The following is a 27,165-nucleotide window of genomic DNA, read 5'->3' as shown; positions in this document are numbered from 1 at the left end:
CTTGTTTATTGGCTTTTGTTTACCTGAAAGAAATCATTGAAAAACTGGCTGTGGTCACCAAAGGTGTTATTTTCTTGCAGAGTTATAGTATCCAAGCCATACATTGACAGTTGGAAGATTTATGCTTCTATTTTGGGAAGTAGAAGAAATATAATTGGGAACTGAGCTGAAAAGAAAAAGAAAATGCTCTAATATTCTTTCAATATCCATGGCATTATTTTAAATCATTTCAGAGTGCAACAAGATTTACATGTGGGAAATGGCATCCTTGCTGACTGCAACATGGATTGTAACTGTCCAACTAAAATATGGGACCCTGTATGTGGAAACGATGGTTTGTCATACATGTCAGCTTGTCTTGCAGGTTGTGAGACATCCTCTGGAACAGGAATAAACATGGTAACACATCTTATTGGCCTTTTATACAGAACTTTTGTTTTATGCACTGCATTGGCACATTCGAACTATGAACTGGGTCCATATTTGACAAAAGTAAAATTAAAATCTTTCCTCAAAACAAAATTATAACTTTTTTTTGTGGAAAAAATAAGTTAATTTCTATGTGCTCACTTAATTTATCTTTTACTTCCTAGATCTTATTTGAATTCTTCTGCATGTCTGAGCGCTGATCTTTAATTTCATAACAGTTGACATTTTACTTAATGTCATTTAAAAATACTCTAGACTGAAAAAAAAATACTCTAGACTGAGATAAAGTAGGCAGTTTTGCTCTCAATTATCCAGTCAATCTCTTTGTTGGGTTTTTTTTCTTTTTTCCTGTGTATATGTACACATGTACTTTCTGTGTTTTTACATCGTGACAGCTTTTTAAGAAGATAGAATTGGGCATGTTTTCTTGCCTAAAAAATGTCACTCATAATGTTGGTTGGTGATCAAAATAAAATACAAATTTTGATTTTTTTATTTTATTGCTGGGTCAAAACATATACAAAATTCTAACGTTTATAATGGTTATTTATTCATTTATTTAAAACATCTTTATTGGAGTATAATTGCTTTACAATGGTGTGTTAGTTTCTGCTTTATAACAAAGTGAATCAGTTATACATATACATATGTCCCCATATCTCTTCCCTCTTGTGTCTCCCTCCCTCCTACCCTCCCTAACCCACCCCTCTAGGTGGTCACAAGGCACCAAGCTGATCTCCCTGTGCTATGCGGCTGCTTCTCACTAGCTATCTATTTTACATTTGGTAGTCTATGTATGTCCATGCCACTCTCTTACTTTGTCCCAGCTTACCCTTCCCCCTCCCCATATCCTCAAGACCATTCTCTAGTAGGTCTGTGTCTTTATTCCCATCTTGCCCATAGGTTCTTCAGGACCATTTTTTTTCTTTATTCCATATATATGTGTTAGCGTACGGTATTTGTTTTTCTCTTTCTGACTTACTTCACTCTGTATGACAGACTCTAAGTCCATCCACCTCACTACAGATAACTCAATTTCGTTTCTTTTTATGGCTGAGTAATATTCCATTGTATATATGTGCCACATCTTCTTTATCCCTTCATCTGTTGATGGAAACTTAGGTTGCTTTCATGTCATGGCTATTGTAAATAGAGCTGCAATGAACATTTTGGTACATGACTCTTTTTGAATTATGGTTTTCTCAGGGTATATGCCCAGTAGTGGGATTGCTGGGTCGAATGGTAGTTGTATTTTTAGTCTTTTAAGGAACCTCCATACTGTACTCCATAGTGGCTGTATCAATTTACATTCCCACCAACAGTGCAAGAGGGTTCCATTTCCTCCACACCCTCTCCAGCATTTATTGTTTGTAGATTTTTTGATGATGGCCATTCTGACCGGTGTGAGATTATATCTCATTGTAGTTTTGATTTGCATTTCTCTAATGATTAATGATGTTGAGCATTCTTTCATGTCTTTGTGGCAATCTGTATATCTTCTTTGGAGAAATGTCTATTTAGGTCTTCTGCCGATTTCTGATTTGGGTTGTTTGTTTCTTTGATATTGAGCTGCATGAGCTGCTAGTAAATTTTGGAGATTAATCCTTTGTCAGTTGCTTCATTTGCAAATATTTTCTCCCATTCTGAGGGTTGTCTTTTCGTCTTGTGTATGGTTTCCTTTGCTGTGCTAAAGCTTGTAAGTTTCATTATGTCCCATTTGTTTATTTTTGTTTTTATTTCCATTTCTCTAGGAGGTGGGTCAAAAAGGATCTTGCTGTGATTTATGTCATAGAGTGTTCTGCCGATGTTTTCCTCTAAGAGTTTGATAGTGTCTGGCCTTATATTTAGGTCTTTAATCCATTTTGAGTTTATTATTGTGTATGGTGTTAGGGAGTGTTCTAATTTCATTCTTTTACATGTAGCTGTCCAGTTATCCCAGCACCACTTATTGAAGAGGCTGTCTTTTCTCCACTGTATATTCTTGCCTCCTTTATCAAAGATAAGGTGACCATATGTGCCTGGGTTTATCTTTGGGCTTTCTATCCTGTTCCACTGATCTATATTTCTGTTTTTGTGCCACTACAATATTGTCTTGATTACTGTAGCTTTGTAGTATAGTCTGAAGTCAGGGAGCCTGATTCCTCCAGCTCCTTTTTTCTTTCTCAAGATTGCTTTGTTTATTCGGAGATTTTTGTGTTTCCAAACAAACTGTGAAATGTTTTGTTCTGTGAAAAATGCCAGTGGTAGTTTCATAGGGATTGCATTGAATCTGTAGATTGCTTTGGGTAGTATAGTCATTTTCACAACGTTGATTCTTCCAATCCAAGAACATGGTATATCGCTCCATCTATTTGTATCATCTTTAATTTCTTTCATCAGTGTCTTATAATTTTCTGCATACAGGTCTCTTGTCTCCTTAGGTAGGTTTATTCCTAGATATTTTATTCTTTTCATTGCAATGGTAAATGGGAGTGTTTTCTTAATTTCACTTTCAGATTTTTCATCATTAGTGTATAGGAATGCAAGAAATTTCTGTGCATTAATTTTGTATCCTGCTACTTTACCAAAGATGCTGGTAGGAATCTCTATGTATAGTATCATGTCATCTGCAAACAGTGACAGCTTTACTTCTTCTTTTCCGATTTGGATTCCTTTTATTTCTTTCTCTTCTCTGATTGCTGTGGCTAAAACTTCCAAAACTATGTTGAATAATAGTGGTGAGAGTGGCAACCTTGTCTTGTTCCTGATCTTAGTGGAAATGGTTTCAGTTTTTCACCATTGAGGACGATGTTGGCTGTGGGTTTGTCATATATGGCCTTTATTATGTTGAGGAAAGTTCCCTCTATGCCTACTTTCTGCAGGGTTTTTATCATAAATTGGTGTTGACTTTTGTTGAAAGCTTTCTCTGTATCGATTGAGATGATCATATGGTTTTCCTCCTTCAGTTTGTTAATATGGTGTATCACATTGATTGATTTGCATATATTGAAGAATCCTTGCATTCCTGGGATAAACCCCACTTGATCATGGTGTGTGATCCTTTTAATGTGCTGCTGGATTCTGTTCGCTAGTATTTTGTTGAGGATTTTTGCATCTATGTTCACCAGTGATATTGGCCTGTAGTTTTCTTTCTTTGTGACATCTTTGTCTGGTTTTGGTATCAGGGTGATGGTGGCCTCGTAGAATGAGTTTGGGAGTGTTCCTCCCTCTGCTATATTTTGGAAGAGTTTGAGAAGGATAGGTGTTAGCTCTTCTGTAAATGTTTGATAGAATTCATCTGTGAAGCCATCTGGTCCTGGGCTTTTGTTTGTTGGAAGAATTTTAATCACAGTTTCAATTTCAGTGCTTGTGATTGGCCTGTTCATATTTTCTATTTCTTCCTGGTTCAGTCTCGGAAGGTTGTGCATTTCTAAGAATTTGTCCATTTCTTCCAGGTATCCATTTTATTGGCATATAGTTGCTTGTAGTAATCTCTCATGATCCTTTGCATTTCTGCAGTGTCAGTTGTTACTTCTCCTCTTTCATTTATAATTCCATTGCGTCTTCTCCTTTTTTTTCATGATGAGTCTCGCTAATGGTTTATCAATTTTGTTTATCTTCTCAAAGAACCAGCTTTTAGTTTTATTGATCTTTGCTATCGTTTCCTTCATTTCTTTTTCATTTATTTCTGATCTGATCTTTATGATTTCTTTCCTTCTGCTAACTTTGGGTATTTTTTGTTCTTCTTTCTCTAATTGCTTTAGGTGTAAGTTTAGGTTGTTTATTTGAGATGTTTCTTGTTTCTTAAGGTAGGATTGTATTGCTATAAACTTCCCTCTTAGAACTGCTTTTGCTGCATCCCATAGGTTTTGGGTCATTGTGTTTTCATTATCATTTGTTTCTAGGTATTTTTTGATTTCCTTGTTGATTTCTTCAGTGATCTCTTGGTTATTAAGTAGTGTATTGTTTAGCCTCCATGTGTTTGTATTTTTTACAGATTTTTTCCTGTAATTGATATCTAGTCTCATAGCGTTGTGGTCAGAAAAGATACTTGATACGATTTCAATTGCCTTTAATTTACCAAGGCTTGATTTGTGACCCAAGATATGATCTATCCTGGAGAATGTTCCATGAGCACTTGAGAAGAATGTGTATTTTGTTGTTTTTGGATGGAATGTCCTATAAATATCAATTATCTCCATCTTCTTTAATGTATCATTTAAACCTTGTGTTTCCTTATTCATTTTAATTTTGTATGATCTGTCCATTCGTGCAAGTGGGGTGTTAAAGTCCCCTACTATGATTGTGTTACTGTCAATTTCCCCTTTCATGGCTGTTAGCACTTGCCTTATGTATTGAGGTGCTCCTATTTTGGGTGCATAAATATTTACAATTGTTACATCTTCTTCTTGGATTGATCCCTTGATCATTATGTAGTGTCCTTCTTTGTCTCTTGTAATAGTGTTTATTTTAATGTCTATTTTGTCTGATATGAGAATTGCTACTCCAGCTTTCTTTTGATTTCCATTTGCATGGAATATCTTTTTCCATCCCCTCACTTTCAGTCTGTATGTGTCCCTAGGTCTGAAGTGGGTCTCTTGTAGACAGCATATATACAGGTCTTGTTTTTGTATCCATTCAGCCAGTCTGTGTCTTTTGGTTGGAGCATTTAATCCATTTACATTTAAGTTAATTATTGATATGTATGTTCCTATTCCCATTTTCTTAATTGTTTTGGGTTTGTTACTGTAGGTCTTTTGTGTCTGTCCCCAGTGGCTAAGGTTTGTTCAGTGGGTTGTGTAGTGTTCCTGGTGGAGGGGAATAGTGCCTGTGTTCTGGTGGATGAGGCTGGATCTTGTCTTTCTGATGGGCAGGTCCATGTCTGGTGTGTGTTTTGGGGTGTCTGTGGCCTTATTATGATTTTAGGCAGCCTCTCTGCTAATGGATGGGGTTGTGTTCCTGTCCTGCTAGTTGTTTGGCATAGGGTGTACAGCACTGTAGTTTGCTGGTCGTTCAGTGAAGCTGGGTCTTGGCGTTGACATGGAGATCTCCTGGAGATTTTCACCGTTTGATATTTCTTAGAGCTGGGAGGTCTCTTGTGGACCAGTGTCCTGAACTTGGCACTCCTACCTCAGAGGCACAGCCCTGACACCTGGCTGGAGCACCAGGATCCTGTCATCCACACAGCTCAGAATAAATGGGAGAAAAAAATAGAAAGAAAGTAGAAGATAAAATAAAATAAAGTAACATAAAATAAAATAAAGTTATTTAAATAAAAATACTTACTAAAAAAGTTTTTAAGTCATAAAAAGTAAAAAAAAAAAGAAAGAAGAGAGCAACCAAACCAAAAACCAAATACACCAATGATAACAAGTGCTAAAAACCATACTTAAAAAAAAAACACAAAAAACGAACAGACAGAACCATAGGACAAATGGTAAAATCAAAGCTATAGAGACAAAATCACACACAGAAGCACACACATACACACTCAACAAAATAGAAAAAGGGTTAAATATATATATATATATCGTTGCTCCCAAGGTCCACCTCCTCAATTTTGGGATGATTCATTGTCTATTCATGTATTCCACAGAGGCAGGTACATCAAGTTGATTGTGGCGCTTTAATCCGCTGCTTCTGAGGCTGCTGGGAGAGATTTCCCTTTCTCTTCTTTGTTCTCACAGCTCCCAGGGGCTCAGCTTTGGATTTGGCCCCGCCTTTGCGTGTAGGTCGCCTGAGGGCGTCTGTTCTTCGCTCAGAGAGGACGGGGTTAAAGGAGCAGCTGCTTCCGGGGCTCTGGCTCACTCAGGCCGGGGGAGGGAGGGGTACGGAGTGTGGGTTGAGCCTGCGGCGGCAGAGGCCAGCATGACGTTGCACCAGCCTGAGGCGCGCCGTGCATTCTCCTGGGGGAGTTGTCCCTGGATCCCGGGACCCTGGCAGTGGCGGGCTGCATAGGCTTTCAGGAGGGGAGGTGTGGAGAGTGACCTGTGCTTGCACACAGGCTTCTTGCTGGCGGCAGCAGCAGCCTTAGTGTCTCATGCCCGTCTCTGGGGTCCATGCTTTTAGCTGCGGCTCGCGCCCGTCTCTGGAGCTCCTTTAAGCAGCGCTCTTAATCCCCTCTCCTCGCGCACCAGGAAACAAAGAGCGAAGAAAAAGTCTCTTGTCTCTTCGGAAGCTCCAGACTTTTCCCGGACTCCCTCCCTGCTAGCCGTGTTGCACTAACCCCCTTCAGGCTGTGTTCACACGGCCAACCCCAGTCCTCTCCCTGGGATCCGACCTCTGCAGCCCGAGCCTCAGCTCCCAGCCCAGCCCACCCCAGCGGGTGAGCAGACAAGCCTCTCGGGCTGGTGAGTGCTGGTCGGCACCGATCCTCTGTGCCGGAACCTCTCCGCTTTGCCCTCCGCACCCCTGTTGCTGTGCTCTCCTCCGCGGCTCCGAAGCTTTCCCCCTCTGCCACCCGCAGTCTCCGCCGGCGAAGGGGCTTCTAGTGTGTGGAAACCTTTCCTCCTTTACAGCTCTCTCCCACTGGTGCAGGTCCCGTCCCTATTCTTTTGTCTCTGTTTTTACTTTTGCCCTACCCAGCTACGTGGGGGAGTTACTTGCCTTTTGGGAGGTCTGAGGTCTTCTGCCAGCGTTCAGTAGGTGTTCTGTAGGAGCTGTTCCACATGTAGATATATTTCTGATGTATTTATGGGGAGGAAGGTGATCTCCACTTCTTACTCTTCTGCCATCTTGAAGCTCCACCTTCCAAATTTTGATTCTTATTGAAACCTGGGAACATAAGAATTCAAAAAGGGTTGACTTTGTTCTGTTTGTGAAATAAACTATATTTTTTGAAATAAAACTTTGTTTATTGGTAAGTAAACATTTCAACTGAGCATTCTGAAACAAATTTTATTTGTCATATTTAGCATGTGGCAAAACAGCATGTGTCTCTAAAAAGCATGACTTTTAGGCAACAGAGCTATTGCAAATGTACTCAAATTTAGAAAGAAATACCCTTTTTCGGAAACCACCTTCTATGTTTTGTCTCACGAGATAATCCTGAGACACAATAAAGGATATGAGAACAAAGGGAATAAACTGTCTATCTTGACCTAATTGGGCATGCAGAAAATATTTGAGATTTGTATTCAAAACTTTCCTTCCTTAAATAGGATAATATATTATTTTTGACAGGTGTTCCAAAATTGTAGCTGCATTCAAACACCAGGAAATTCATCTGCAGTTCTTGGGCTATGTGACAAGGGACAGGACTGTTCCATGATGCTCCAGTACTTTTTAATCTTGTCGGTGGTCAGCAGTTTCATCTATTCTTTATCTGCCATCCCTGGATATATGGTTCTTCTGAGGTACAAGAATTATTTTCTTTATTTAGATTTATTTCTGGTTATTTAGTAAGGGAGCTTTTTCTAAGAAAGCCACTTAAGTCCACAGTATCTAAGAACCTGGTGCTCTATATATACCAGTTATTAAGATTTTCCCATTAAGCATTGTTGAATTTTACCAAATTTTAAAGTTAGCAATAAAAATGTTTATCTGTTGGTATTTCCCTCCCTATCTTTCCTACCTTATTTCTTAGAGTTAAATTAGTGAATCTCTCTTTGTTTAACACAAGAAGAGACACATTTATATTTTAGGGTAAACCATATGAAATGATCATTTTCCTAGGTACAGAGTGGTTGCCTAGCTGTCATTTCTTATAGTTCAACCTATAGGACAGCAGAGTTTAAAGCTGTCGGAAGTCTCAGTTTCACCAATTACTACCCACAGGGCAAAAGGCAGGTCAATTGATCTTTCTGAGCTCCTTTTATCTTTAATTAAAAAATGGATATATAATGAATGCTCAACTGTCTTATAAGGCTACTGTGAGACACAAACATTGAAGGGCTTACTGAAAATAGGAAATTGCAGAGCTAGGATTCAGACTTAGGTTTATTACATGTATTTTTCCAATTACAGCAGCTTCATGCCTTGTAAACAATTCTAAACATGCCTAGTAAGTAAAGTGCATTGTTTTCTCTTTTCTTTATCTTGAAGCAGAGTTAAGTTGATCATAATTCTCAGTTCATAGTTTATTCTAGGTGAGGTAAGGTTTCCCTCTTGTTTTATTTCACTTTATTTTAATTTTTTTCATTCCATTCCCCACTTCCTATTACCACCAACATCTATATTAATATGATAGACATATGTTCTTAAATACGTATTTTCCTTTGTAAAATATTAAATTTTTTGTGTACTGTGTTTTATATTCACACAAATAGTGTTGTGCCATAAATTTGTTTTGGTTCAAAAGGCACATGGATACATAAATTCACCAAGTACTGCTAGTACTTATGAGTTATTCTCGTACCATCAATGCATGGGAATTTCTACTTCCTTATAGCCTCACCAACACTTAGAATTATTGAACTTTGTGACTTTGCCTCTTCCAATGGGTGTAAAATGGTAGCTCACTGATGTTTTAATATGTGATTTCCTAATTCAATGAGTTTAAGAATTTCTTCAAACTTTTTTCTAGCTATTAATGCTTCTGCTTCAAGATGCTTATTCATTATTTTTGCCCATTATCATCATAATTCCTATACTTTTCTTGGTGAATTATAGACATTAATGTAATATTGTTTACTCACTACAATTATCTTTTCCTGGTCTCTCATCTTTCCTTTGAATTTTTTCATAGTATTTTTTATGAAATTAAATCCTAAATTTTGTTGTAGTGAAATCTAACAATTTTCTTGCTTTAGGGTTTGTGTATTGGGGAGTCACATTTCAAAAGGGTTCCCATATTCCTAATTTATAAAAGTATTCCCCTAAATTTTATCCTACCAGCTATACAGCTTTACCTAGTTCTTTAAGTCATCACAAGTTTATCTTTATGTGTGGCTCAAGAGAGAGAGATATTCAGTGTTATTTTTCTCCAGAAAATAAAGTAGCTTTCCCAGCATCATAGCACAAATGAGAGGTCTTTATTCCATTGATTTGTGGTGTCATCTTTATCGTATTTAAAGTTTTTATATAACATGGGCCATTTTCGTTCTTATTCTGTTCCACAGGTTATTTGTTCTCATACCAGTGACATTGCATATGTTAATGTCTCATACAGTAGCTCTTCCTCACCCACCCAACACTTTCACCTTCACTCTTCCTTTATTCTTTTCTTCCTAAATTGATTTAGCTATCAATGCATGGATCTTTATACTCACATATGAATTTGATTGTATGGATTCTATATATTAATTGGAGAAACTCTGACATCAAATATTTGTGAACATGGAATATTTTTCCATTTATTTAAAATTTCCTTTATAGATACTACACACACACACATATAATATGTATATACACACACAAAATGTCACCATGTACAATTGCAAATATATATGTACCCATATATATCCAAACATACATATATGGACATGTACTTATTTGTAATTTAACATGGTGTTATTTTCTTTTATATTTTCTAGTTGGTTATTGTTGGTTTAGAGGAATGCTGTTGATTTTTTAAAGTTTACTTTTTATCCAGAAACTTTTCTTATTTTTCTAATAACTTGTTGATTTTGTTAGGTTTTCTATGTAGAAATATGTGCACATATGGAGAGTTTTATCTCTTCACTTCCAAACCTTACACATCTTAGGTTTTAAAAATTTTCTTACAGCATCAGCTTGGACCTCCAAAACTGTGTTAAACTATTTGGTGATAGTGAGTATTCTTGTTCTTTTCTAATTTTAATGGAAACCATGTAAAATTTTTCCATTAAATATGATTCTTGCTATAGATTTTTAGTATGAGTTTTCATCTAGTTTCTGAGTTTTTAATAATAGAATCAGTATTCAACTATCAATATATTTTTCTTCATCTAGGAAAAAATTTACATATAATTTTCCAACTCAGTACTTTCAGTGTAGTGGAAAAAAGTGATAGTTTTTTTCTACATTGGACTGCTTGCATATCTAAGAAAAACCATACTTAATCACAATATATTTTTATATATGATTTGATAATAATTTATTTAAAATTATATCTATGTTGATAAGTAAAACGTACCTTTTATTTTCTATTCTTTTTTGTTTGTTTTTTTTGGAATCTTTCTAGGCCCACAAAATAAATTAATAAATTTTCTATTTTTAAACTTCTGGAACAACTTACATTAAATATCTGTTTGTTGAAAGTTTTATGAATTCACCTGTAAAACTATTTGTACTTTGGGCTTATTTGGTCAGTGATACTTGGTTATTATTTTCATTTATTTAATGTTAGTGTCTATTCACATTTTCCATATCTGCTTACACCAGTTGTATACTTGTTAGTGTATGGTGTTTATAATATTCTTTTATCATTCTGATATTCTCTGATATATATATATATATCAGAGAATATATATATATATATATATATATATATATATTTCTTTTTTAAAGAACCAGTTTTTGGCTTTGATAATCTTTATTTCATCTATTTCTGCTCTTTATTTTATTTATTTAAAAAATTTTTTCCTTTTGGGCTTGCTCTGTTTTTCTTTATTCAACTATTTGAGTTTAACACTTAGATAATTTGCTCTTTTTGATTAATGTAAATAAAATCATACATTGCAAGTATTGCTTTGGTTATATCTGAACTTGCAAGTATTGCTTTAGTTATATCTGAACTAGTTGCAAGTATTGCTTTAGTTATATCTGAACTTGCAAGTATTGCTTTAGTTATATCTGAACTAGTATTTTCCAAGTATTGCTTTAGTTATATCTGAACTAGTATTTTCCATGAAGCTTACTTCTAACTCTTTTGTAATATCTTTTATGTTTGCTCCACCACACAAAAATTTATGTGTTATATAATTTCCATATCTATGAGAAATTTCTATAGGTATCCTTTATTATTGTTATTTCACTTTCACATTCAGAGAATATAATCTGACAGATGTGGGGTTTGGGGGGAAATATTGAGGCTTTCTTTGGGGCATAATGCATGTTCAATTTTTGAGTGTTTCATGTGTTTCTGAAAAGAAAGTGTAACTTCTGCATATACAGTTTCCCTATTTCTTGGATTGAAGTTAATCACTGTGTTATCTAAATTTTGTAGATCTATGCTTGTTTTTGGTCTGCTTAATTCAACAGTTTTTTGAAGATGGATGTTAAAATCTTAAAATTGCTGATGTACTTCTTCCTATAATTCTGTCAGTTTTTAAATTTATATATTTGGAGGCCATATTGTAGGATGTAAATGTGTCTTTATCATTATACTTCTATTATTAGCAGCACTTAATTTTCTTCTTTATCTTTTAGTCATTTCTTTCAGGCAATTCTATTTTGTCTCTTATTAAAATTGCAGTACTGGCTTTCTTTCGGTTCACTGCTTCCTGTTACACCTTTTTCCTTCCCTTTCTTTTCAATCTTCAATCTTCTATTTCATTTTATAGACAATATGCTAGATTTGATTTTGTAATTTCAGATTGGTGAGTTTAACCCACTTATATTTATTGTAATTAATGTGATAGGGCTCTTTTGCCACTTTATTTCATATATTCTATTTATTTGACTTTTTGCTTCTGTTTTTGCTTTCCATTGTATTTATTGGATTTTCTTCTGCTGCTTTAAAAGTCAGATCTTTCCAATGGCTAGCCTGATTATTGAAATTCTTAGCTACATTTCTGTTTTACTTACCAATTTCAAAACTTTTCAGTAATAATATCTACTTTCTATTAAGATGAATACTTAATCATGCTCTCATATCTCTTCATATCTTTACTCTCTTCCTCCAGCTCTTGCCAAGATCACATTGTTGGATTTAACACCTGAATTTTTATGGATATACTTATGCTTTTCTCTATTTTTGTGGAATCTTCCTGGATCTCCTACCATGATGGTAGAGGGATGCAACATCTATGCTACTCTGCCAGTTTTTAAGAACTATCTTAATTTCTCTCAGCATTTTCCCATAATTTGAATTTTAATTTTTCTTTCTTATTTCTGGATTCTAGAATTAATGTTGTTATCAATGTCAAATAGTGACAGCATTTGGAGAACAGTTTAAACTGTTTACAATTTCTTAGCTGTAAGGATTTCATACTTTTGTGAGATCATAAGGTGGTATATTAGAAATAGAGGAGAAAGAAAAATTCTTCAGTGAAATTTAAATGCCCTATTTTCTGTATTAAATGGTAACTATGGGAGCAAGAGGGTCATGCTAGGTCTCCTGGCTTTTCTTACTTCCTTCTCAGTAAAATCCTTGATGCTGTCTAAATAACCTACGTGTTAGATAGATAATGACCAGATCAACTGTATTTCAGTCTATGACGCTGAAGAGTTATTTGAATTGGTAAAATACTTATGCCAAGAAAATGCCAATAATATGATGTTTTTGCTGAAAATGTACTACGTCCTTTTGTGAAGAAAGCTGCTTTCATTTTCTCAGCTTTGAGTTAATCAAAGAAGGGAAGGGAATACAGAGGAACTCTCCAAGTGAATTCTTGGAGCAGGTAGCCATGCTGCTGATGAAGTGAGTGGAGCACAAAAAGTGCCATCGGGGAATTATAGTCTTCATTTCTACTCATAGGAATTTCAGGCAACAGTGAAAACATCAGGGAATTTCTGGAGAGAATGGAGGAATCTATGCCACTCTTGAAAAGATACCAAGTCACTTAAAATATATTTGCTTTGGATTTTTTTCATCACTTTCCTTTGAAAATTTTTATTCTGGCTTTCTTTTCTCCTTATATTTATTTTTTTAAATTCTTGGCTTTTCTGTATTTTGTTAATAGAAATAATTTAAATACACCTAGGGTTGTACTGTTCTTGTTTTAGGCTAAAGTTTTAACCATCAGAATCAAGAAATACTATTCAAGAAGAGGATATTGGGGTAGAAATCAACTGATATGAAACATTTTCTTCCTTGTTAACTTTATGATAGAAATGAATGAGCAAAAAGTGATGGATAAAATGCCAAGGACCAGAGGTGGGGCTCCTGTGAAGGTTATGAACTGGATAATCAGGCCTTGAATAACCAAGACCTGAGCAGGCAGGAAAATTTTCTAAGGCTCAGTGTGTTACTAGCACACAAAGAGTTCTTTTAAGAAACTGTGGTAGATTTTAAATGTCTACTTTTTAAATTTATGAATTCATTTATTTTTTAGGTGTATCAAGCCTGAAGAGAAGTCTCTTGGTGTGGGATTACATGCATTTTGCACAAGGGTATTAGGTAAAAATAGTTATTTTTCCCAACATCACATCAGACCACTATTAAATACTAAGTAGATGAAATCACTCCCTCAGAGTAACAGTCTAGCAAATATCCCTTCTGCTTGTAAACAGCACTTTGTAATTAGTGTGAGAATGAAGAACAAAAAGAAATAGAGAACTTCTCTTTTTTATTTGAAAAAGACCTATCTGACCTTAATTCTACTTTTCATCAATGCAATTTGAAAAGCAAAGGAACAGGAAATGCTTTGTTAAAGTATAATGTGCATGTGATTGGCCCAAAACATTGCAAAAAAAAAAAGGAAAAGAATCATTAATTCAGTGTTTTTCTCTACTGATGATTTTTATTTTGCATTTATCCTTCAGATTACTTATTTTTTATAATCTAAAAACTTTATAGTAAAATAACTTCCAGTTTCTAAAAGTAAAATTTAAAGCAATAGATGTATATTTTGTTAAACTTTATTTGTTCTACGAATAAAGTTAAAATGTTTCCAAACAAAATATATCTTCTTACCTTGCTAATGGATTCTTCTTTCTCCCTTTTAATTGTAGCTGGAATTCCTGCACCTATATATTTTGGAGCTTTAGTGGACTCCACATGTTTACACTGGGGTACTTTGAAATGTGGTGAGTCAGGGGCATGTAGGATATATGATTCCACCAACTTCAGGTAAAGATAATTTTTTAAATTGCTTTCTAAGCATAGGCAGTGTGTAAAACGGTACCATTCATATCTAACATTTTCTTTGTCAAGGGACTAGATTACTTTTGCCTTTGTTTCCAGAATAGATAGTGGTATCTATCTATTCTGGTATCTGTATCTCCAATTCTTATTTATATACTAGAATTTTATTTCCTCAATATTTTCAAAGTACTTGATAAATATAAGCATGGGTGGCTTTCAAAAACTTGTTCCTTAAATTGGTTGCAATCAATATATTGTTGAAGGTCATGGCTGTACAAAAGCTACCTATCTAAATTATATTACTCTCAAGTATCCCCATTTAATCCTACATCGTTTCAACATCTTACTAGGTTAAATCCTTACTTCCTTTCACTATCCACTTCTGATCTCTAAAATGGTATTTTTTCTCCCTTATTAAATTTCACTGGCACAATATTCTTCATGTCTCTTAAAGCTTTATTTTTTTTTTAGTAACAGACCTGATTTTGAACAAACCTCATATGATAATATTAACCTGTTTTTTAACAAAACTCTTCCATTTTTCTCTTTTTATGTTCACATTCTTTTCCATTTGGAGACCTGGATTTTGTTTAAATTTATATTAATTTCTCCTTATGGGGCAGTAAGAAAACTCATTTTCTAAAAATGATTTAGCATTATTTAAAATAGTCTAAGGTCTTCTCTTGATCGGTAAAAGGATATATGTCAAGAACTGTGAAGAGAGCAGACAGAATGTGATTCATGTTTTCATCAGTTCCCCTTTCCCCTAAAGTTCCACAGGGGTAATATGGAGGTGGGCACAGATACATACTGTGCATGCAATGGGTTTGCATCACAATTGAGGAAAGCCAAGGATCCCTAGTGTAGGCTGGCCTCATCCTGCTGCTTTGATTCCTGTTTATAGTAGCTTTGATTAAATGATATTTCAGACAAAATTATTATATTTGGTACCATCCTCTGGCAGTCAGGTGAATTAGAGTGACCAATGAAGTGTACTCATGAGAAAATTCATCAGAAACTAATACAATGTAGAAACAAGAGTTACATGTTGATGGACAATTCTTCATGGGTTCCTTGAATTTTGGCCTATCTTGTCAGCAGAAGCTTTTGTTCTGAACTATCTTTTCAAAGATGTTTGAACAGTAAGTGACCTTGGAAGATAAAAATGGTCTTTTCCTCTGGAGCAGAGTTTTCTGTCCAGGATGATAAAGGTAACATCCCCCTCTGGGGCAAATGTTGGCAGATTTGCTTGCAACCCATTTAAATGATAGGGATTTCCTAAACTCAGGATTGCTTAGCTGTGACCCGAACGCAGTGTGTGCACAACATCCACCTGGGTCTCCTGTGTCCCCACTTCGGGACTTGGGGGGTGAAAACTAACCTGAACATGAAGCTTGTGCTGATTGCTGTAAAAAAGTCCTTTGTCTCTGACCAAGGAGGCTTGTATCTTCTGCCAGTTTCCATGCAGCTATGGCAGGCTAACTTGTTAGCTTAAAATCCAGGTAAGATCTAGGACTCTTTTACAATTCTTGAGAACAAAATACTGATTAACTTAAAAATTGGCCAAAAATGTAAGGATGATCACTTACATTTATTACCATCTAATGAAAAGTGGGGAAAGGATTAAGGAAAATTTGATGGAAGTAAGGCATAAGAAAATAAAAACACACAAAATAATTGAAAATAAAGCCTAAATATACCAGGTTTCACAATAAGTGTAAACCAATTGAACTTGCTTCTTAAAAGATAATGCCTTTCATATTGAAGTTTTCCAAATTCCAGCTACATGTTGTTTACAAGAGAGAGCCTAAAAATATAATGCAAAGAAAGGTTGAAGATAAAAGGTCAGAAAATGTATACCAGAAAAATATTAAATCAAGCTTCTGTGGTTATATTAATGACTGTAAGACAAAGTAGAATTTAAAGTGAAAAGAATTAATAGAATTAAAGAAGGATATTACTTAATAATAAAAAAAGCACTTCACCAAAAATATATAACAATCATGAATCCATATAAATCTGTCAACATAAACTCAAATATATAAAACAAAAATTCACAAAATTACAAGAAGAAATCTACAATTAGGAAAATTTCAACATACTTCTACAACAAGTGAATATAAAATACAGATGAAAAATTAGTGAGAATATAAAAGATTGAACCATCCAATTGCGCAAAAATTATCTATTGGTAGATATATCGTAATTTTTTTTTTTTTTTTTTTTTTTGCGGTACGTGGGCCTCTCACTGTTGTGGCCTCTCCCGTTGCGGAGCACAGGCTCCGGACGTGCAGGCTCAGCGGCCATGGCTCACGGGCCCAGCCGCTCCGCGGCATGTGGGATCTTCCCGGACCGGGGCACGAACCCGTGTCCCCTGCATCGGCAGGTGGACTCTCAATCACTGCGCCACCAGGGAAGCCCTATCGTGATTTTTTTTTAACCCAACTAACAGCAACCATGGGAAAATAATGCAAACCTCATTGTAAAAGAGATTTAAAAAGAAACCCTTTTGCACGTTATTGCTGTGATTCTAAGGAGGGAATAAGATACAGATACACCCAAGAACTAGACCGAGTGATCTACTCCCTCTGTGATTATTCCCAGTATCACTATGAAAAGAACTAGGAAAGGCCTAAGAACCTGGGGGACAGGGAAAAGCAAAGGGAGAATGATCAAATTTGGAGGAGTAAATACAGAGAAACAGAACAGCAAAGAAAACCAAAATAAACAAAGAACAACAACAAAATACTCAAGAAGAGCTTGTAAACTGAAATGTTAAAATACATGAATAAATCCAACAGTAAGAAAGACAAGCACATAAACTACCAATTGAAACATGACTTGATTCCAGATTAAATTTAATCTAATATAAGAATCTGACAAAGACTTTAAAATAAGTATGTTTAACCAGCTCGATAGGTTTAAAAATAATAAATTGATGGCATAATACCCATTAAAAAATGAATAAGAAATTATGAAAAAATTCTAGCAGAAATAAGAATATCAAAAAGAACTCTTGGAAATATTAGAGATTAAATGGATAGCAGTGAAATAAAAAGAATCCTAAATACATAATAAATTTCAAGTCAACATAAGATTTGGTGAAATGGAAGAGAGTACAGAAGAATTTATCTAGAATGTAAATCAATGATTTGAACTGATTCAACAAAAATGAACTACATAAGTAATGTTAAAGACCAATTAGCAATTAAAGGATATATCTCAGAAATTTTCTAGAACAGAGAATAGAGGAAATGGCAGAGATAAATTAAAGAACTAATGGCTTAGAATTCGTTAGAATTTAATAGAGTAATACATTTTCAGATCAAAAGTGCACTTCAAATGCCTAATGGAATAAATTAAATAGACATATCAGAGTGAAATTACAAATGCTCAAGATAAAGAAAAAACATAAACACTATCCAGAGAAATAAACATGTGGCTTATAAAGAAATAACAATTAGACCAATAGCAGATAGGTCATCAACAACCATAGATCCTAATATCTTTATGATCCTTATTGCTTTGGGTTTGGGTTGAAACAAAAACACAAACCAGAGAGCAAGAAATTATCAAATGTGACTACATATAAAATTTTTAAAAATGTTTGCAACAGAAAACACCATAGACAGTGAAGAATGATAGAACACAAACTGGAAGCATCTGGAACTCTCATACACTGCTGGCGGTGAATAAAAACTATTGAAAAGAACCTTTGGGCAATATTTACTAAGCTGCATCCTCTAAGATGCTTACACATAGTTTCGAGAAACTCTTCCTCACATGCACAAGGAGACATGGCAACAAAGGTTTGTTGCAGTTTCGTTGATATTTAAAAACATTTGAACAAAAGCGTCCCACAGGAAAATGGATAATAAGCCGTGGTGTGTTTGCTACCGAACTCAGGTTCGGCTGCTAGCCACTCAAAAGCCAATACACTGAGACGCAGTGTCAGTAGAAAGGAAAGGTGCTTTAGTCAGAAAAGCTGCCGATCTGGGGAGAAGGGGGACTCGTGTCCAGAGACCAACTCCGAAGATTCTGCTTAGCCATGACAGTTTTTAAAGGAAAAAGTGTTGGTGGGGGGGTGGGAGGGTGGGAAGAATCTCAGTGAATCATGGAGCAGGAGATTGTTCTGCATCATTCCCACCGAGTGCAGACTGGCTGACTCTATCTTCGGATGTTATCTTGCCTGAATGATCTGCCTGCAGGATTGCTAAGTGAGCTGTTGGGAGCAGAGAGCTAACCATTCTTTATCTATTTAATTCTTCACTCTTACTTCTTTTTAACTAGGAAAAGAATCAACAGGCTAGGCACAGCATGGTGTGCGTTAAAGAAAGCGTTAAGTCAGGAGTTAGTTTCAATTGTTTAGTGATTTCATTCCTATAATTAGGGTTTTAAAGTTAGAGGGGGACAGAAATGGGTAAACAGGAAATGGGCAGAAGAGTTGCTTTCATGTTCATATATCACAATGTTGTTCAACAGTTAAAAATAAATGATGTAGAACTACATGTATGAGCCTAGTTTTAAAATGGTGGGCTGATAGAAAAATTTTCAAAGTAAAAATGTAGTATTATGCCAATTATTTAAAATGTAAAAATATATACAATAATTGTATAAATTACGAAGGGATACATGCATACTTTGTAAAGCTATAAAAATAAACTAGGAACAAAATCCATAAAATTCAACATAGTGTTACACCTGGGATGGGTTAGAATGTAGTCGGATCACAGGAATTAAATATTTTCTTTTAACCTGGTCTGAAACAAAAATGGCAAAATTTAATCATTTAAAAAACCTGGATGGTGAGTACAAATATGCTTAACTCTTTTTTTCCTGAATTCTTGAAATGTTTCCTAATAAAAGAAAATTTTAGAAGTAGAACATGAATATAAGAAGCAGAAATTAATAAATAGACTACACACCATAGAGGTAACCCCAAAAAAGCTGTGTTTTCTAAAAGATTGAAATATAATAATAACAATAATCTGGAAAGGCAAATAAAGAAAGAGAAGAGGCATAAATAAACACTATTAGGAACTAAAAAGGAAATGTAAGTACAGATACTTAGGAATTTTATACATAATAATTTGGAAACACGTTAAATAGTTTTCTAGATTAATATGTATTATCAAATTTTACTATAAATACATAGAAAACATGAATATTTTCATAGCCATTTAAAAAATTTGAATCAGTCAAAAATTCTCATCTTCCAAAGACATCAAGTCCGGAAGCTTTTAAGGCAAGTATTACAAACCTTCAATGAACTGATGATTCCTGCATTATACAAGTTATTCCTAGAAACGGAAAGAGAGGGAAAATTTCCCAATTCATTTTACAAAGCTAGTGCAACCTTGATATTGACATTAGACAAGTTCAGTATAAGGAAAAAAGTATAAGCTGATTTTACTTGTAAATATACATGCAAAAAATTATCAAATTGAATCCAAAAAGATATAAAAACTAACAAATAAAGTTTGTTATAGAATTATAATAATAATCTTGGATATTCTGCTAATTACGTACAGAAAAATGATTTAGTGATATTTTACAAATTCACAACTAAAACTCTGAGCAAACTCAAAAGAGGAGAAAGAAACTTCCTTAACCTGATTAAGATCATCTAAGAAAACACAGGAGTAAATATTATAATTAGTGGTGATTTTTGGAAGCATTCTTATTAAATATTGAAATAAAACTGCTATCCCTGTCAGTATTAAATTTAAGTTGAGGAGTCTATTCAATGTAAAAAGATAAAATAAAAACAGTAACAAAAGATTAGCAAAGAGGGAAATAAATTTCGATCGTCTGGATAAAAAATCCCAAAACTCATTTTAACAAACATTAGAATTCATAAGTGAGTTCATGAGGTTAATTCATAAGGTTGACGTGCAAAACAATTAGCTGCTGCTCTCCTTATGAGAGTAAAATATTAATAATTAACTATATGCAAAACTATCTTTATAAGTTTTAATGTTTTAACTTTTTTTGATAGATACATCTACCTTGGATTGCCAGCAGTGCTAAGAGGATCAAGCTATATTCCAGCCTTTTTAATCCTCATTATTTTGAGGAAGTATCGTCTGCCAGAGGAAAATGCCTCTTCAGAAACTATGCTTGAGGCCAAGTTTACAGGGAAGGAAAATGAGGGCAAAGAGACGGACCAAAATTCCAAAGTTTTGAATGATGATGAATTGAAAACTAAACTATAATGCTCTTTTATATCATGCTTCGCAGAGTTGGAGAACACACTACAACTTAATTGTTTTTAAAATCAATAGAGGTACTTACTGCAGGTAATATTTCCTTGTCTTTAAGAACCTCAACATTTTTCTTTACTCAAGGTAAAACAATGTTCACTGATGGTATTTCTGAAGGAACAATGGCATTTGAGATTTTCCTCAGAGGGACATTTATAAACAACCTTCAAAGTAGGATATTAGAACCAGCTTTATTTTTATGTTAACTCGTTAAAACAGCAATTTCTCTTTTCACTCATGCAAAATAAGGGCATATTTCCCACATCTTTTCCACATGATGCTAAAAATTTCCTATTATGAAAATCTATTTAATTCCATTGAATTTCTTCTTTGATATCAGGATTATTTCGAGACTGAAATTCTTATCTTCTTATGTGAATATTTAAGTATTTTATTCAAATTTATCACTTCATGTGAAAGAAGAGTAAATCTTTTAAATCTATTTTGGAATTGTTCTTTACCTCTTCCTATTCATTCCAGACATGATTCTTTTAAAATAGATTACTCACTAATATGCCATCACTTGATTTCAATTCATTCCCTGCTTTTTGACTCATGTCATATATTTGCTCATTTTGTTCAGAGTACTGACAAACTTAATCAGGTAATTAAAAATCATGTAGCAAAGATTGTTGGATTTTTTTTTCAGCAATTCAATGGCAACTGAACTCTCTCTTAAAAACAAATGTCTAAGTCAAAGTGTGAAAGGTCAAAATTAGAAAATCACTAGTCCTTTTTTTTTCAGTATTTTTTAATTAATTAATTAATTTATTTTTGGTTGCGTTGGGTCTTTGTTGCTGTGCATGGGCTTTCTCTAGTTGCGTCGAGCAGGGGCTACTCTTGGTTGCGGTGCGCGGGCTTCTCATTGCAGTGGCTTCTCTTGCTGCAGAGCATGGGCTCTAGGTGCGTGGGCTTCAGTAATAGTGGCACGTGGGCTCAGTAGTTATGGCTGGCGGGCTCTAAAGCGCAGGCACAGTAGTTGTGGTGCATGGGCTTAGTTGCTCCGCGGCATGTGGGATCTTCCCGGGCCAGGGCTCGAACCCGTATCCCTTGCATTGGCAGGTGGATTCTTCCCACCAGGGAAGTCCCGAAAGACACTAGTCCTTAAAGGCTGTTTGTATTGCCAGCTGTTATCCAAAAAAATCAGTTTCCCAGATTCAGGAGGCCTCCTTAGTCTAATGTTTATGTCACCCAACGTGTCCTAAGTTAGAACACAAACACGAATTTTCTTTACGTCCTCTTAGAGAATGAAGTGTTTAAAAAGTAGCTTCTGTTATGGAACTGAGGTTAAGAAAATTCAAGATGTACATTTAAAACTAAATCTACCCTTATTATTATTTTGTAGCGTAGGGATACAATAAAAGTATGAAAGGATTTTAGAGACACAAGAGGCCTTATGGGTGATATGGAGTTTCTGGTTCAAGAGAATAGAATGAACAGCCATGTTTATCTACTTCTTATTCTCCCTCCCACTGAAAGGACAGTCAATATAGATGCAATGATAGAACTCCCTTAAGGGTGAGGAAGATGTGGAGAGGGAGGATTGGAGAAGTGGGTGTCAATATACTCTGATTATTTATGTGTCATATAAAGGGAATGGGAGTGTCTCCAGGGATAGAACAGGGTGGCAGGAGTTGTCATTCAGGATGCACTTAGAAGGAGCCTGGGATGTAGGTAGGAACCTCTGAGTTGAAAGTTCAAAGAATACAAGTTAGACAGAAAATAGACCACAAGCTAGACAGGAAATAGGCCAGTTAACTGAAGGACTGTCTACGTATACTTTGCAGACCAATATGATTTCCTGAGAATTGGATACATCATTTAAGGAGAAAGCAACAGAGAGGACTGGGTAGAACAGGTTTGGGGGGGAAGATTTAAGAGTTCAGTTCTCTGCTCACGAAGTCTGAGACTTCATCAAGACTGTGATTCAAGACAGGAACAGTGTTGACACTGGAGAGAGGAGCTAAAACCATTGGAAGTGAGGAGTTCCAACTCAGGGGACATGTGGCAGATGAGGGACAGTTCTGTGTTAGGGTCAGATGACATGAAACTTAGAGCTGCTTTATTTGGGAAGGGAGGAAATGGAGAGAATGCTCTGGAAGCTAAAAGAGGAGCAAGAACTCACCCTATATCCAGAGAGTTGTGAGAAAAAGTCAACAGTTACCACATGAGATGCTTTTGGGGGAAGCATTGTCCTCAGGAGAAACCCAGATTTTGGTGAGGCTGCAGCCGTGAAGAGAATGCTGGTTTATGAGTTTGAGAATATGGACAGTTTTGGAGATGAGGGACTCTGAGTTCCAGGGGACAAACTGAAAGGGGGCAGATTTCAAAATTGGAGTCTGAGAGAAAAAGTTGATAATTAGAGGTATATGGAAATTAGAGAATGAAAATTAGAAGAAGGGGAATGAGAGATCATCTGGAATTCTGGGACTTTTTAGGTAACTGACATAATGAGGTTAGTCCTGATAGATTTCAAGACAGATAGTGTTGGTGACACTGTGAGTGTCAAAATTAGGAGGGGTCATGACTGGGCTTCCTCATGACCCCTTGTCATGGAGGCAAACTGGAGAATCAAAATCTTACTTGAGTACCTGTGGGTCTTTCTTGACTTCTATTGATGGGTTTAAGTTGATCAGAGAAAGCTGAGTCTTAACTCTGTGCACAGTTCACCCACTTGAATACCCTCAGTGGAGCAGGGTAGGCCCAGAGAGACATGATTTTGGACCCAGTGTCTTGGGCTCACTCTTATCGCCTGCTGGGAATGATGGCATTTTAGTCTAGGGTTCTCTCTTGACACTTCTTGGTGGAGGAAAGAAAATCAGAGAAAGTGGGTATTGGAGTGCTCTGTGACCTCTCCTGACCTCTGTTGTTCAAGTCCATGAGGCCTAGGGAAGTCAGTTATTATTCTGAGCATTTGTCCTCCCTCAGGATAGGGTAGAAGTAAAGGCACAGCAGACGGAAGTAGAGGAGAGAAACAGCAGGAAAACCGGTAGTGGGAAGTCTAGGATCGTTCATTGTCTTATTTAATACTGTGAGGAGTCTAGGTTTATGGAATTAGAAATGGTTTAATATATTATTTATAATTCTCAATATAACTGATATTTATGGGAACTTTAAAAATAAGTACATAGAAAAACCACAAAAATGGGGAAAAAACATAAAGGGAAGGAGAGGAATTCTTCATATTTTATAGCATGGAGTTAAAATATATTTTAAGCTTAATAAATTCAGATAAAATTGGCAAACACATCTTATCAGAACTGCTGAGAAGTGGTTGTCTGTGTAGCGTTGGAAGCAGGAAGAAAAGCAAAGAACACTGCATTTGCCTTTCATTTTTGCCCCTTTTGTACTCTGATTTCTTTTCTCTTTTGCATGTAAAATACAATGAAAAAAATGTCATAAAGAATACACATCAGCAAAAACAATAATAATAAAAGAAATAAAATAGGGCATTTTCTAGAAAGGGAAGAACTGAGTCCTCCAATTGTGAGATTTTCAAAGGTTCTCCAATGGGTGTTCATTTATTTACTTATTATTTTAGTTTATTTTTTAACATCTTTATTGGAGTATAATTGCTTTACAATATTGTGTCAGTTGCTGCTGTATCACAAAGTGAATCAGCTATACATATACATATGTCCCCATATCTCCTCCCTCTTGCATCTCCCTCCCACCCTCCCTATCCCACCCCTCTAGGTGGACACAAAGCACTGAGCTGATCCCCCTGTGCTATGCGGCTGCTTCCCACTAGCTATCTATTTTACATTTGGTAGTGTATATATGTCCATGTCACTCTCTCACTTCGTCCAATGGATGTTTATTGAGCAATTTTTTTCTTGTTTCTGTCCTTTGTTCTAGAGGATATGTGTCTTGGTGTGTGTATGTAAGGAAGGTGGCGATGAACTAAGTTGTAGGCCTTAAAATTCAAGTGGGTGTCATTTTATTAGGGTGAATAAATATATACAGAAAACAATGACAGAATGACAGATAACAGCACAAGGTAATTTCAAACCCTATGGACATATGGTGAGTCACTAAGTAATCAGAGATTTTTGCAAAAACTTCCCATTCTGTTTTTGGGAAACATTGCAGAAGCATGCTAATTGGTAAGGGATTTCTTTCCAAAAGAAGAAGACAAAGCTTTCTAGGAAGACATTTTGCCCTTTTTCCTTCTTCCTTCTGGAACTGAAGATATTAGGCCTCGAGGAGGAGCAAGAAGCCATCTTGCCACCAAGAGGCAAAAGCATAGGGATGAAAGATGATGAAACACGGTGTAGCAGGAAGACAGTGAGAGCCCGGCCACCAGCAGTGGAAGGGCTGAGTTTTGCGGGCTTTTAAGTTTACCAAATGTGAGAGGAAGGCCTATAAAAAATTTCAAAATGATGAATACATATAAAATTAAAAGTGATAATTTACTTAGAATGAGAACAAAAAATCACAACTTCCATATGATACGCTTTCAGACATGATCATGATTTCTTTTTTTAAAAAAGCACTACTGCAAACATTAGAGTTAAATGGGATATTTAATTTTAATAAAGCTTTCCTGCTGATGTTGGGAGTGAGAAGGAAATGGCTACTATTGCCATTTCTATTCAACATTATGTCCTAGCCACAGAAATGGGAAGAAAAAGAATTAAAATTTGTAAGGATAAGAAAAGAAACAAGAAATAAAACTATCAGTGACACGTTTGTATTGCAGAAAATCCACAAGTTACTATAGATGAGCTATCAACGTGATTAAGTGAATTTTAACAAAGTTCACTGGTTACAAGGGCAATCCACAAAATCAAATGCAGCTGTTCATATATCAATAGCAATTAGGAAATGATATTAGTAAAGCATATTATTTAGTGTAGCATCAAAAAAACACAAAAAACAAAAAATAAAACCACATTGAAATCCTAGCAATAAATCTTATTGTGTCTAAGACCTCTATCCCCAATACTGCAAAGCAGTATTCAAAGAAATTAAGACCTACATCATGTTCATTTATTGAAAGATTTAATATTTTAAGGATGTCGGTTCTCCCAAATTTTATCTATAAGTTCAGTGAAATCTCAAACAAAATCCCAGTCGTTTTTGAAATGTGGATATTGACAAGATTAATTTGGCCTTTACATGGAAATGTAAAGGGCCAAGAAGAAATCAAAGCAATCTTGAAGGGTAAAGTTGGAGAAGCCCACCACCAGATATTAAGACCTATAAAGCTAAAGGGATTAAGCCAGTGTGATATTGACAACCAGTCTCCCATCCCTGGTGCCACTCTCTTCCTTGCAGAGCCCTTCTTCACCCCATGCGGAGTCCAACACCATGTGGTGCTGGGCTGCTCTTTTCCTACCTGGAAACCCTTCTCACCCTTTTCGGGTTCCAACACCTCACATCCAGCCTTCACTCTGCTCTCCCCCACAGTGATGTCTTCTGCACCCTATTCAGGTCTGACACCCATGGCAGGGTGCCCCATGTGTGATGTTCCCCTTATACTCCTGTGATGGTCGGTGCTATGTGTCAACCTGGCTGGGACATAGTATCCAGATATTTGGTCAAACATTATTCTAGATATTTCTGTGGAGGTCTTTTTTAGATGAAATTAACATTTAAATCAGTAGACTTTGAGTAAAGCAGATTACCTTCCGTAGTGTGGGTGGGCCTCACCCAATCAGTCAAAAGCCTTAATAAAAAAAGACTGGCTTCCCCTGAGGAAGAAGAAATTCTCCCAGCAGACTGCCTCTGGACTAAAACTGCAACACCAACCCTTCCCTGGGTCTCTAGGCTACCCCCCTACTACCTATCTATATCTATCTATCTATCTATCTATCTATGTATCTATATCTATCTATCTATCTATCTATCTATCTATCTATCTATCATCTATCATCTGTCTCCTCTTGGTTTTGTTTCTCTGGAAAACCCGACTAATAGACCCTTCCTTGGATTCTGACACCTATGCTAGACTATCCCTCTTATGGACACTCTCCTAACACGGCTTGGACTCCTGGGCTTTTACCCCACTCAGGTCCCTGTAGTTCCCCTTAAACAGCTTTCCTCCACCTGCACCTACCTACATACCTACTTTCTTGGCCCCATCTAATGGCTCAGGATTGAATTATTCTGGAAGGAAAAGGACAAGACAAAGAAAGAGAAAGAAAAGAGAAGACCAGGAAAGGAAGGAGGGGAAGAAAACAATTGAATATTTGATAAATTTTAGAAAATGAATATTATGTTGGATGTTATGTATCCAGAGAGTAGATGCATATTGCTAAGTGTATTTTACACTAAGTTCACCTATGTCTAGGTCGAGATTAATAAGTGCTATTACACAACATTGTAGCCTTGAAATTTATGTTGATTTCCTATTACCTCCTGCTCTAGGATGAATAGAAACAAAGAGCTTCTTTTATTGATTGTATATTTAAAATGCTTTTCCATTTGTTCAACCACATAGTAGGCATAAGAAATCTTGAAAGTGATTTTTTTAAATTTATGAACCATGTATCTAATTTTTAAATTTATTACTCGAGAGATTTGTGGATCCAACAAACAACTGCCTGAGATTATTTTTATATTTTTAAACAAGGCACTTACTTTCCTTTTAACTGTTCTCAG

The 27,165-nt window shown here is 35.6% G+C and overlaps 1 protein-coding gene across 3 annotated transcripts in view; it reads left to right on the top strand.

Annotated features, from left to right (window-relative positions):
• Window positions 1-26,406, top strand: part of SLCO1A2 (solute carrier organic anion transporter family member 1A2) — an 81,290-nt gene extending 54,884 nt beyond the window's left edge. For all 3 annotated transcript variants that reach the window (XM_082850752.1, XM_082850751.1, XM_082850753.1), the window contains 5 exons: window positions 234-399; window positions 7,591-7,763; window positions 13,545-13,609; window positions 14,164-14,281; window positions 20,295-26,406. In XM_082850752.1, the coding sequence (XP_082706878.1) occupies window positions 234-399; window positions 7,591-7,763; window positions 13,545-13,609; window positions 14,164-14,281; window positions 20,295-20,511 (739 nt within the window). In that variant the 3' untranslated portion in view covers window positions 20,512-26,406. The remainder of the gene's footprint in view (window positions 1-233; window positions 400-7,590; window positions 7,764-13,544; window positions 13,610-14,163; window positions 14,282-20,294) is intronic.
• Window positions 26,407-27,165: the final 759 nt, after the last annotated feature.

Source organism: Leucopleurus acutus (assembly GCF_964270905.1).
Source record: "Leucopleurus acutus genome assembly, chromosome: 11".
Classification (NCBI taxonomy): Eukaryota; Metazoa; Chordata; class Mammalia; order Artiodactyla; family Delphinidae; genus Leucopleurus; species Leucopleurus acutus.
The sequence above is the reverse complement of the archived record's forward strand: the minus strand, read 5'-3'. Positions and strand labels throughout refer to the sequence as shown.